At 37.9% G+C, this 12201-nt stretch overlaps 1 protein-coding gene and 1 long non-coding RNA gene across 2 annotated transcripts in view; one reads left to right on the forward strand and one right to left on the reverse strand.

The window, feature by feature from the left end:
* CDH6 (cadherin 6) overlaps positions 1-12201 on the reverse strand; it is a 123449-nt gene that overhangs the window by 54045 nt on the left and 57203 nt on the right. Inside the window, exon 2 of the mRNA XM_077896355.1 lies at positions 859-1215. Within this exon, the coding sequence (XP_077752481.1) occupies positions 859-1086 (228 nt within the window). The 5' untranslated portion in view covers positions 1087-1215. The remainder of the gene's footprint in view (positions 1-858; positions 1216-12201) is intronic.
* The window catches only part of LOC144313045 (uncharacterized), a 29403-nt gene that overhangs the window by 1071 nt on the left and 16131 nt on the right, over positions 1-12201 (forward strand). The window contains exon 2 of the long non-coding RNA XR_013378725.1: positions 10356-10433. This is a non-coding gene — a long non-coding RNA (uncharacterized LOC144313045). The remainder of the gene's footprint in view (positions 1-10355; positions 10434-12201) is intronic.

Genomic DNA, 12201 nt, shown 5'->3' on the forward strand with positions numbered 1-12201 from the left:
CCCCCATCTTTGCAGTATGCAGAGACTCTGCAACAAGAATGTAGCTGATGATAAAATTTCAGTGAAACTCACGATGACAGTCTAACCGAGCTGTTTCCCTGACTCAGCTCCAGTAACCTCGAAGGGCTATGATAAGTGACGCCTCCTCATTCTACTTTCTAGAGTCAATAAAATGGTCAGATGATATTGGGAACTAGCACCTTTACATAACCATTTGTCTCTTTTGTGAACCTTGCCACAATTAAGTCACAAGTTTGCGAAATGCCTGGCTCTTGCCAATTATTTGAGACAAGACAAACCCAGCGGCGGTAGCAACAGTAACGGCAACCAAATCTGAGGCAGTGGTGGATTTTGAGGACAAAGGGCTCCGTTTGGTCAGAGAATGGATGGCACTGTCGGGAGCAGTGTTAAGAAGTAGTTAATTTGAACCTGGCCAAAGGACTGACGCTCAGAATGTTTGCTTTCAGAATGAGAAAAAGGAGCCTTCCTTCCCTTACAGCTTAATCGCTCTATTCCTATTTTTAATACCATCCTACTTTATAGAATAGCCGGACCACATTTTTCAAGCTAAAGTAAAAATTAAAGGATTTATGATAATCCTATGTGGATGGTTGTGGGCGTTTCTTTTTCAACTGAAGCATTTCTTTCTTTGTTGCATTGCTAACATTTCCCAGCTTCTTGCTACAGTCTTCTTCCCGAAACTACTCAAGTGAAGGGAAAAAAAAAAAAAGGTCTTACCAGATAAGCAACAATTCTTACTGTATTGGGGGAACAGTTCACATCCTCCCCATCTATTTATTAGGAGTAACTTCTTCAGGCTTTAAAACCAGAATGTCAAAGCGCCCAATGGAATCCTACCTTGCCCACATACTGATAATCGGATCCCGTATATTCCTCCAGGAGAAAGAACTGATTCCACATCCAGCTCCTTTTCGAACGGTTCAGCTCATTTTTGCTGTTTCCAGAGAGCTCCAGGGCCCGTTTCTTTGCCGGGAAACCACTAGTCCTCTTGGATAACGGGGTTGAGAAAGTTGGGTAGGGCTGACCAACCCAAAAGAGTAGCAAGAAGTACCGGTAAGTTCTCATTCTGATGACACAGTCCAGTCTCTGGGTAGTGGGTACCCTGCTCCTTGAAGTGTCTTTTTTCACTGCACTGTTTCCAGCATCATTCCTCCTTTCTTCCTTAATGTTCTTTGCTTGGCTCTCAGAGGATATCTGGAAAGAATAATAACATATCAAACATTTTTAGAGATGCTTAAAATTCAGTGTTAGAGCAAATAAGCTCTGGAAAAAGAGGACAGAAATTTGAATAGCGAAACAACAAAAATAAGTTGGCTATCAATTTTGAAGTGAGGAAACCGTTCTTTCAGATATGCTAAATGGAAGGCATGTGCCGAGTCGGAAGCTGCTGCTTTCCTTTCTCCTTTTCTATCACTTAAAAATCCTATTTTAAGTCATAGCGTTGCTGTAGGTCAACATGCCAGAGTCGATTATTTCACTACTCTTTTTCCTCTCGCGTATGTGGGCCGAGATCTAGTTAGAAGGAACGAGTCTGTGTTTCTGATTCCATTTGCATATTTATCCCCATGAACAAGTCTGAAGCAAAGAATATCATAGACAATTTCGGTTCGATTGAAAGTGGATAACGTTGAAGTTTCACTGGAATGTATTGAGTACCTGTGATGCATCAGCCTAAGTCAAGACAGAGCCTATTCTTCAGACTCTTGGCTTCAAAGATGTGTTGGGTGGGAATAGACCGGCCTGTAGGGTCTATCCCAGGTCAAGTAAGGTTAGAAAAAAAAAAAAAAAACCACACCATCTTCTCTTCGGAATGCATGCTAGCATATTGAAGTTTCTGAAGGAAAATTTTATAACAATGATGCAAGCCTACATTTAATAAAGGGTTTCCCAAACTTGACCAGGAGGCTTTTTTCCCCCTCATATGACCTAATAACACTATAGGATGGGTTACTGAACAACCTATAGAATGTGTATATAGCAGAATATAGGAGTTAAGTGAGCAATTCTGTTTAAGTTTCTGTAGGAAATCCTGGGCTTTCATCTCTAAATTTTACTTGTATCATAAGTCATCAAGGATATATACAAAAAACTGGTCAAATAATTTCTAGGTAATTTTCACAGGTACATCAAATATATGTCAGTATCACAGTGAGGAGAGTCGACTACAAGGTCTCCAGAAAAGTCAGCTCTTATACTGGTGTATAATGATTTTCCATGACAAATATTAATTTTCAAGACCATAATCTCGCATTAAAAAAATCCTTGGGCCAGACTGTCTAGCAAAGATGTTACGGTGTGGTTTACTATTTCCTGTAATTAGAGCAATACATACCTATATTTCCATCCTAAACTTTTCCACATTTCTTGGAAATCCAACAAATTACTCCTTCATTGTACTATTCGATATGAGAAAACTATTTTCTTAGATAATACTAGCACTAAAAATGAAGCGCTTGGTAATGTAGAACGTAAGAGTAATTAACTTGGTAGCTTCACTGAATAAATGCAGATGAAATCTGTTTTAGGTAATCTGAGAATTGTTTTTTTCTCTATGTCAGAAAAGATATGTTCACTTGTCTCCTATTATTCTACCTAGTAAAGTATATATGACCAGTGTTCTGATTTTTTTTTTTTATTCCAGCAATGAGTAATTATAGTCAACCGAACATGCGGTTTAGTGAAAGCTTTCTATTGGAATATCAGTGAAGAATTTCATACTGTTCAGCATTTTTAAACCTTTATTCCATTACTATGCATCTTCCTGACAGCAGGCGGGGTGGGGGGTGGGGGGAGTTGAAAATTCCACAGGTGAGTAAATTAGTACTGTGACAATTAGTCATCCTGGAAAAATGCCAGGCAATCGTATACTTGTCATTAGATAGCCTTGGTACAGGTGTGGAATAACTGATGATCAATTAGGCCATGACAATTCTTCTCTTCTCCTGGATAGTATATAAAGGGGATTGGGGGAGCATATGGAGAAAAGCCCTCTGAAGACATCTATTCATTTTTAGTAGTAGAGATTACACTGAGGTCGATTCAGTGGAAATTACATTTTTCTTAATTTCTCATATTCTCCATTATTTGCATAGACAAATCCTGCAGTGAAGAATTACATGTCTGCGGCTGCACTCAGTGTGTGCCCCATGGTGCTGGCAGGAAAGAGGGATTCAGAGAATGGAGGTGTCAGCTGTTTAAAAGACAGACTCCTAAGGGCCATTTTAAAGAAAAATCGATCCCTGTGGGCATTGTGTGGAAACTCTACAAGCTGTTGCCACTTGAATATTAAATATTAGTTCTTTTTAATATCACAGATACCAAAATGTCAAATATTTCTTTTCTTTTCTTTCTTTCTTTCTTTCTTTCTTTCTTTCTTTCTTTCTTTCTTTCTTTCTTTCTTCTTTTTATTTTTCTTTTCTTTTCTCTCTCTCTCTCTCTCTTTCTTTCTCTTTCTTTTTTTTTTTTGCTTAGTTGGTAATGAGCTTTTAAAGTGATGCAAATTTAAGCAGTGTTTCTAAGTGTGTTAGAACATCTAGATTTGCCATCACCCAGCTCATTTTGTATCAGCTTGGCAGGGTGTGTCCTTGTTAAAAACTCAATATGCAAAATTACTAAAATTACTGTGATCCACTCATATTTAGTGTTAGCTTTTTAGAGGGATAGACTTCTGTGTGAAAATCATAGTTTAAAAAACTCCAACGAACTCTGGACTATTGAATGTATAACTTAGCAATTCTTATTTAATACTTCGTGATAGGCAGGATTGCCAGTGGTGAAGATTGTCAGTGCTGGAGCCAGACTGCCTGGGTTTAAATCCAGGCTCTGTTAGTTGCTGTGAACTGCTTAATCTCACCGTACCTTAGTTTCTTCTGTAAATGAGGATAATGATAGTGACTACCTCATAGGGTGTTGTAGGGATTAAGTCATTACATGCACAGCACTTATAACAGTGCCTGGCATTTAGTAAGGTATTAATAGGTATCAGCTGCTATTATTATTATAACTATTGTTATCACTATTGCTATTGTTACTGTGATGCATGAAGAATCCATCTACAGCACACCACAAGAGTCTGCAAAAGATAGCATAGGTTTCCCTCTTCTGCTTGAACATTTTTCTACAAGCATTTCTGAGCGAGACAAATTATTTTAAAATTAAAAAATAGAAGCACTTTAAAAATCAGAATTATGCCATTTGTTGATCTTTTTCCTCTGTGTAGACTTCAATTCGGGATTTCACAGTCGTAGTGTAAAAACAGAGAAGGTGGAAGCTTTATGCCTGCTGGCTGCATGAAGAATGTGGGCAAAAAGGAAAGTTCACTGGAGGATGGATTCATTCATAGAATCTGTGTTTTTTCCCCTTTCCATTTTGTTATGTTAAGATTTTAAAAATCATCTTTACTTCATTCACATGAAAAAAAAAATCAGAACCATGGGACGCCTGGGTGGCTCAGTGGTTGAGCCTCTGCCTACAGCTCAGGGTGTGATCCTGAAGTCCCAGGATCGAGTCCCACATCAGGCTCCCTGCATGGAGCCTACTTCTCTCTCTGCCTATGTCTCTTTTTTTGTGTCTCTCATGAATAAATAAATAAAATCTTAAAAAATCAGAACCAGTTTCAAGGTAGTAATTTTGACCTTGTAAAAATGGTACTGGACAAATGTGTCTTCTTATAATTAACATGCTGTTATTATTCTAATGCTACATGGGATAAGAATTTGATAAAGTTTAAGTGAATGAGGAATGAATGATGTATATATATTTTAGACTTTACTTAATCTAAAAAATATGATGAAAAAAATATTACAAGCAAAACCTCAGATGCAAAATACAGGATTCTTAGGAGGCAAAATGGCCATAGGTCAAGGAGGGAAAGGGCCCCCGTGTAGCATAACTTTGAGAAATATGGTGAAGCTGCTGAATTCTGAGCAGTCCAAATACAGGGAACTACATGGCAAGTAGTAATCAACTGTGCTGGGTCATTTTGTGGACGTCAAGAAGTAAATCAAAAGGACAAAGAAGTAGGGCACACATAGTGAATTTTAAAATAGCAGGTGTGGTATTCAATCAGGAAAGAACTAGAAGATTAGAGAGTGGGAGGGGAAAGAACGCAAAACAAAGTGGATATTGGACCTTTACGCCACCATCCCCTCATGGCACTCAGAGCAAGTCATTTAGAAATATCAAAAACTCTATAAAAATAAAACTTGAACTGCCTAATTGCAGCCTAATGATCGTTTAGCAACGGACTTAAAAGATTACTTAATAGATCACACCTCTACTTCTTATTTTCTTTTTTGCTGGCATCTGGCTTTTTGGAGGGAATTTCTGTTTCTTATAGGCAGTCATTTGTATACTCTGAAATTCAATGTGCAGAAATGATTGATCCAGAAAAAATAGTTTGCATCTTTACAGTAGCCCCTTTTCAGTGATGTGTAGAAGGTAATTAAGATGTTTATGGATAGGGGGGTAAGGCCCACACAGGGTTAATTGTATACTTTGTAACTTTATTCAGCCAATATGCACATATACTTCCATCTTCACAAGAATACATACATGGTCAAGTCCAGCTCTTATTTAATCCATGTCATTTAGGAGGAGCCTAGACCTCATTAATTCATGATCTACCAGTTTAGAATATGTGATAATTAATGCAGAAGCTGGGGTAAAGTTTTCCTTTGATTAGCAAAACCTTTTCCCTTAGATTGTTGGAAATTAACAATGTAGAAATATTTCATAGGGATATATAGAATAAAAAGACAAACTGCAATGTATTCAAGTTCCCTGGAGTACTCTGAAACCACCTTTTATTTGCAAATAATTAATATGCTAATTAGAAAACTTCTCTATTGATTGAATCGCTTCTCTAGTGACTTATGTTTGATAATAGTCTAAATGACTCAACTGTGTTATCTAGGTTTGAGATACTGATTTTATTATACTTTTTACAGACAAACAAATAAGTAAATACTAGGCAGATTTAAAAGCAATATAATTACTTTAAAGTTTTAGAATTCAGACTTAGCATACATTTGTTCTAGTATTCTTGATTAATTCTAATCAGTGCAATGATACTAGAATACTATCTAGGCTTACAAATTAGACCAAGCACATTCATTCTTTGGTATGCAGAACTTTAACCTGGGCATTGAAAGCACAGTAAGCATTTAATAAGCAACATTATTAATATACTTTAACCATTTACCATAGTAAGAGAATGTTTTAAAATCTGGTAAGAAATTGTTTCTTCAAATAAATGGCGTTGCATATAAATGCTGTAGGATGGTATTTTGCATGATGCTGCTCACAAAAAACATCTCTGAAAATATCGTCTACACATAAGTCATCCTAACCATCGGCATACCCCATTAATAATACAATGCCCTTATTAAGGGAATATAAGTATTATAATTCTCTTATTAAGTTTTGGTATATTTTCTCACATTATATCATTAAAGAAGTAGAAAACAACTGGTTGTTTACAACTTTTGAACATTTCTCATTCCAACTCTAAACCTGAAATTGCTCTAGTCCCACAGTCTTTGGGTGCAGTGGGCATGAAGAAAATATTTACTCCATTAAAACCCAGCAAATTCAAGAAGCAGAACTGTGAAATCAGAGCGAAGCCAAAGGTATCTCAATGCCTTTCTACAAGTAAATCTTTAAAAATATATATGTTCTTTATTCTGAGAGAAGAGTTTTACAATCAATTAAGTTTGTTCAAGATCAATTATCTGATCTACCAAGAAACTTTGTTTTAAGTAAGTTGCCACCTGCTGTGAATAAAAAATCTATAGAACATGGCTGATCTAGAAGTGGTGGCATAAGGACATAACCAATTTGCAATTTTTGGTAGAGATTTCACATGAAGTCTTCATTTCTAAACCTCCATTTCATTTTTCTGTAAATGTCAAAGTCACTGTTGAGTAAAATTGGTTCTGTTTCATGTGTGTAATGAACTCCATTGAAATGTGTCAAACAGCTTTGGCATCTCTCATCACGTAGCATTTCTCTTGTGCCAATGAATCATTATGGCAACAGCCATCAAATGATGCCTGATTTTTTTTTGTAAATGTTTATATTTGTGGATAATATGCCAATCTGTTTGCAAACTGATGTATTTCCAGATGAAGCTATTTTAACAGTATTACCCTCGTTCTAAAATCATATTCCACACATTGCATTAATGAAGATAAAATCAAATGTGTTACAGCACATAAAATGGTGTTTTATGTGTAGTCCAGGCTCAAGGAATATTTGTGGATTTGAATTACTCATTTGAGACCAAAAAAAAAAAAAAAAAAAAAAAAAAGCAACAATAACAACAACAAAAACCAAAACCCAAAACTTGAATCAGAGAATAAAGATGAAGGTATTTTTCCACATATTGGGAAAAAATTCCAACGTATATTATCATGAGAGAAAGTATCAGAGTGTGGTTAGGAACAGACTCTGGCACGCCACACATTTGGATTAGAAGCTCAACCCTACTCAACACTGGCTGGGGATCAATGTGTGTCTCAATTTGTTTGTCTATAAAATGGAACGATATTAAACAGTACCTACCCAATAGGATGGCTGTGAGGATAAAAAGAATGAATTTATGTGAGATCCTAACATTAAGATGGCCAGGATGACCTAAACTGTAAAAAAAAAAAAAAAAAAAAAAAAAGCCTTAGCAGAGGACACACACATTGACCACCCAAGGCACAGAGTTTGCGTCTTAATGTGTTTCTCATTTTGCCTTTCACAATTAAACTGAAATCAGCTATCCATCTTTAAAGATCAGGGCTTGCTCATTTTTGGATCAACTGGAAACATCAGAAGTTCTGGTGACTTTTTTTTATTTCTGGAGCGGATGGAGCTCCCTCCCAAAGCACTGCAGGTGTTTCCCCACCAGTCCCTCATGATGCCATTCAATTGCTCTCTTCATTCCTTTATGCATATTGCCTGGTTCCCGAGGGTGTCTGGGCTTGTGGATGCTGTCTTTTCCCAAAAGATTTACTCAGGGAAACAGAGGAGAAGAGAATGCACTTTACACCTTTAATTAGATAGTCATAGCATGAATTTCAAACAATTTCTGTAGCAAACTATACATCTAGGTTGCAGAAATATGTGAAGGACTTGGTTTCATACTACTTCCTGCTTGTAAGTCAGGCTCCTTGGCAGCTCCACTAATTCTTTTAGATGCATAACCATTTAAGACAATGAAGCTTCGATAAGACTTCAAGATGTCAAAACCCACTGGCACAGTAGTGTGAATGATTTCAGTGAGTTTGCTCTTTCAATAGCTCAATGAAAGGGCAGCCTCAGAGTACTGGCTGGGAGCTATGGGCTGGCAGGAGGCTAGGGTTCCTTAGTGGGTGTGAGAAGTTCAAAACGATTTAAATTTATGTATGTATGTATGTATGTATGTATTTATTTATTTATTTTCAGATTTAAGTTTATTAAACCCTAAAAGAAGTCACGTGGTTGGGTTTATCAACATGTCATTGCAAAACCTGGCATATCGCAGATGATTTTTAAAGGCTCATTCTGGTACAAAGTGTTATGACGAGCGGAGATGTTGTATTTACTTCTCCTGATACAATGTCTAAGCCTTTTATCACCTACATGAAGTCTAACTCATAAATGATAACACTGGTGAGTCTGCCCTGTTCCATCCCTGACCTTACCCTGTGCTAGCACCGTGTTAAACATACCACAAACACGTCTTATTTTAATTCTCATGCCCATTCTGTGAGGTGGGTAATCTTATAATTTCTGTGGATGAGAAACTGAAGCTTGGAGAAGTGGAGTGACTGGTTCAAGGTCACACCACGAGTGTGTAATAAAGCCAAGTCTGAGCCTCAGCACCACAACCCTCAGTCCTTGCTCTGAACACACCCTGAGGAGTCACAGCCCAAGATCAGAGCTCAGTGTGGCTGTGACCTTAGACTCGAGTCTTCATGACTTCCCTAAAGTGGTAACAGCAGTCCAGGTTTCTAGAGGTAAAAATAGTTGTCACAGATATATAAAGCTAAATAAGAACAAAGGTTTGCTTTGTGCCCTGTAATGGGATAAATGCTCTATCTATATGTAAGTCTTAACAATCCTCTGAGCTGGAGACTGTCTTCCTCTTTCTCTGCCTTAGAGAGGAGAAGTCCAGGTTTAGAGGGACTGGATCCTTTGCCCAAGGGCACGTTAGCTACTGGTTGGCAGAAGCTGGATAAAGCCCAGCTAATCTAGAGGCTCCTTCTTAACTATAACTTTCACTGTCTCATTTGTATTTCACTCATGGAAGCAGCATCTAGGTTTTATTTACTCTCATTTCAGACAAATTTGAACAAATGTATCAGCAGGTTTCTAAATCCCCAACACATTAAAGGGATGGTGTCAGGAGAGCTGGAAGCTGGTGTAGCCATATTGAGTAGGAGAGGGCGCTGAAAGGGGCAGAGGGTGGCTGCAAACGGGCAGCAGAACTAGACGGAAAGGATGGAGTCAGGGGCTGGCCTGGTGGGTTAGTGATGCTCTGTGTGCCTAGGCCAAGAGCAGCGCCTGTGCCTTGTGACCGTAGGTAGGCATTTGTAAAGTAAGGGCTATGGATGAGGGCACAGGTGACCCAGTAGAAGTGCCTGAATTAATGACAGGATGACTCATGGCCATCAGGGTGAGCATATGAATTCTTCACAGCACTTGAGGGTATTACCGTGTTGCAAATCCAGCAATGAATATTCATAATGATGACCTCGGATCATTAAGAAAGGGTCCACATTCTCTTGAATGTTTGAGAATAGATCCGTAGAGTTCCTCTGAACCCTGTGACTGTCAAAAGTTGTTATGGGGGTATTTAGAAGGGCTGGGTTTTGGGCCTCATTGTGTTTCTTTCGCTTCCTATTTTATCTCGGGCAAGCTACTCCATCCCTCTGAGTTTAGGTCTGAAATTAGGGCCTGTGTGCTATCACAGGGTGACAACGCATTGTGGTTGGAAGCACAGCCGCTTCACCCATGTGTATCCTGGCGTCAATACTCATTGTCTTGAGTAGTTGTCAAGTGAATTGACATGATGTGCTTCAACTTTCTCATCTTCATATTGGGAATAGTAAACTTTGGGGTCTAGGTAGAGGCACTTGATAAAGAGCACCCAAAATTCCAAAGAAATTAAGAAATAAAGCAGTGCTAGATGAGGAGTCAGCTATCACATTTATGACTAAAATAATAAAAGGCAGATTGGAAAGGTAGCTCAGTGTGAGCACAGAGCAGACTTGCTGAGTAACCCCCCCCCTCCCCCCCTCTCCACATTAGTCAGACGCCCTCTGGAGTCAGGGTTACATCTTATTTCACTTTTTCTTTTACAGAAACCCACAAGGTGGCTCCAGTTCTATGGTGCAGAGCCAGAGGGGATGACTTTCTGCTCCCACCTGTGGATGGCTAAGGTACAGAGCCCAGGGGTCTGAAGAAATGATCCCGAGAAATCTGTTTTAATCCTCGCTAATTAAAAAAGATCATTAGAGACATTCATGATCTTGAGGGCCAGTAAGTCACTTATTAATTACCAACAATTCTTGTATTTAGAGATTTGCTTTTTGGAGTTTACAGCATCACTAAAAGGAAAATGTATGAATAATTTACAGATAGGGAGTTTGAAGCTTCCCTTAAAATATCTTTCACTTCAGGACAATCAATGCATTCCTGCAAAATGAATTCTTTTTCCATCTCTCTTCAGCTTTCCCACTGTGCGGGCGCAGACACACACACACACACACACACACACACACTCACACACACATACATAGTGGGGAGAGGACAGAGGGAGAGAGAGAGGGCACGAGCAAGCAAAAAGGGATAATGATCTAGATGTTTTTATGTGCTTTGGACGTTTGCCTGTTAGCACTGAAACTACATGCTATTCTCACCCAGAGGGGTAGCACCATTTACAGAGGTGTAACCCTTTACATCAAGTTATAATGGGAAAAAATAATCGAACCCCGACTTGATGTTTGGGTAGCTTCACTCATTCAATGAGTTTTATGTAACACTTGGTTTGTAGAGGATTCATAACCTAAATTAGATGCTTCTCATAATATCCTGGTGTAATAACTTAGAAGACATGTAATTAAATAAATACTATATAACAACCTGAAGGGGATACTGCAACGTTTAGAGGTTTGCTCCCTGAGCCTGACTACAGTGGAAGGAGGTCTGTGCAGGTAATGGCATCTTAACTAATCCCTAATGTTAACTGACCATCAAATTAAACTTGCACAGACAGGGAGACAATGCGCTTGAATGGGCTGCTGGGTGTTTTATCAATTTTGATTGCCTTTATTTAAAAACTTTAATTAGAACCTCTGTTTACTTGAGTCAAATTGCGCATAAAATATCATGCAAAACATTTTAAAAGGGAATTTTAATTATACCACTAAAGAAATGCCCTCGCTCAATGTTTACTAAACACTTGCCAGAACGAGTTAATTAATACATGTTTAAATAAGTGAAAGAAGGGAAACAAACAAACAAAAAAAATCACATTCATCTTTTGTCAAGTTTTCCTGCAGTTGTCAAAGAAGTTCAATTTCTAATTTAACAACTGTGCTGTTACAGTGTACATGTGTAATTATAAACAATGGGGCACCAGAATGCGATGAAGGCCAGTGGAAAGCTAATTCCCACTGGAAGTTGTTGTTCAAAATAATTGTGCTTTGTTACTTGATGTTCTGCAGTCTGCAGTCATCAAATCAAACACTTTTCGATTTTGTGCATCTATTTATTTATTCCGTGGTAGACGATCGGAATGTTCAGATGGTACTAAGGTGGCCTTTTAATTGTTTAAAGCTACAGAAAAATGCTTTTTAATAGAAACAGCATAATGGGCAGACAAAGAAAAAATTTAATAGTATTGAGTTTTTAGTTCCTACTTTAATATACCACCAACTCTTTTACTTTATTTATTTTTTAAGAATCCCAGTCTTTCCTATTACTGTAAACCATGCTTGCATTAGTAAAGACCGATATGGGAAAGCATTTGATAATTTACTAGAAAAGCCAAATGAAATCAGTCTTTCTGGGATATGCCCTATATTCGTAGCTTTGTGAAAAATCAGAGGAAGTACCCGAAGTAATTTTGAAAATCTTCAGGGATAGAAATTGCACATATCCCATTAATGATCTCTACCATAGTTAAGAAACTTATTCTTTTAAATA

Source organism: Canis aureus, chromosome 4 (genome assembly GCF_053574225.1).
Source record: "Canis aureus isolate CA01 chromosome 4, VMU_Caureus_v.1.0, whole genome shotgun sequence".
NCBI lineage: Eukaryota > Metazoa > Chordata > Mammalia > Carnivora > Canidae > Canis > Canis aureus.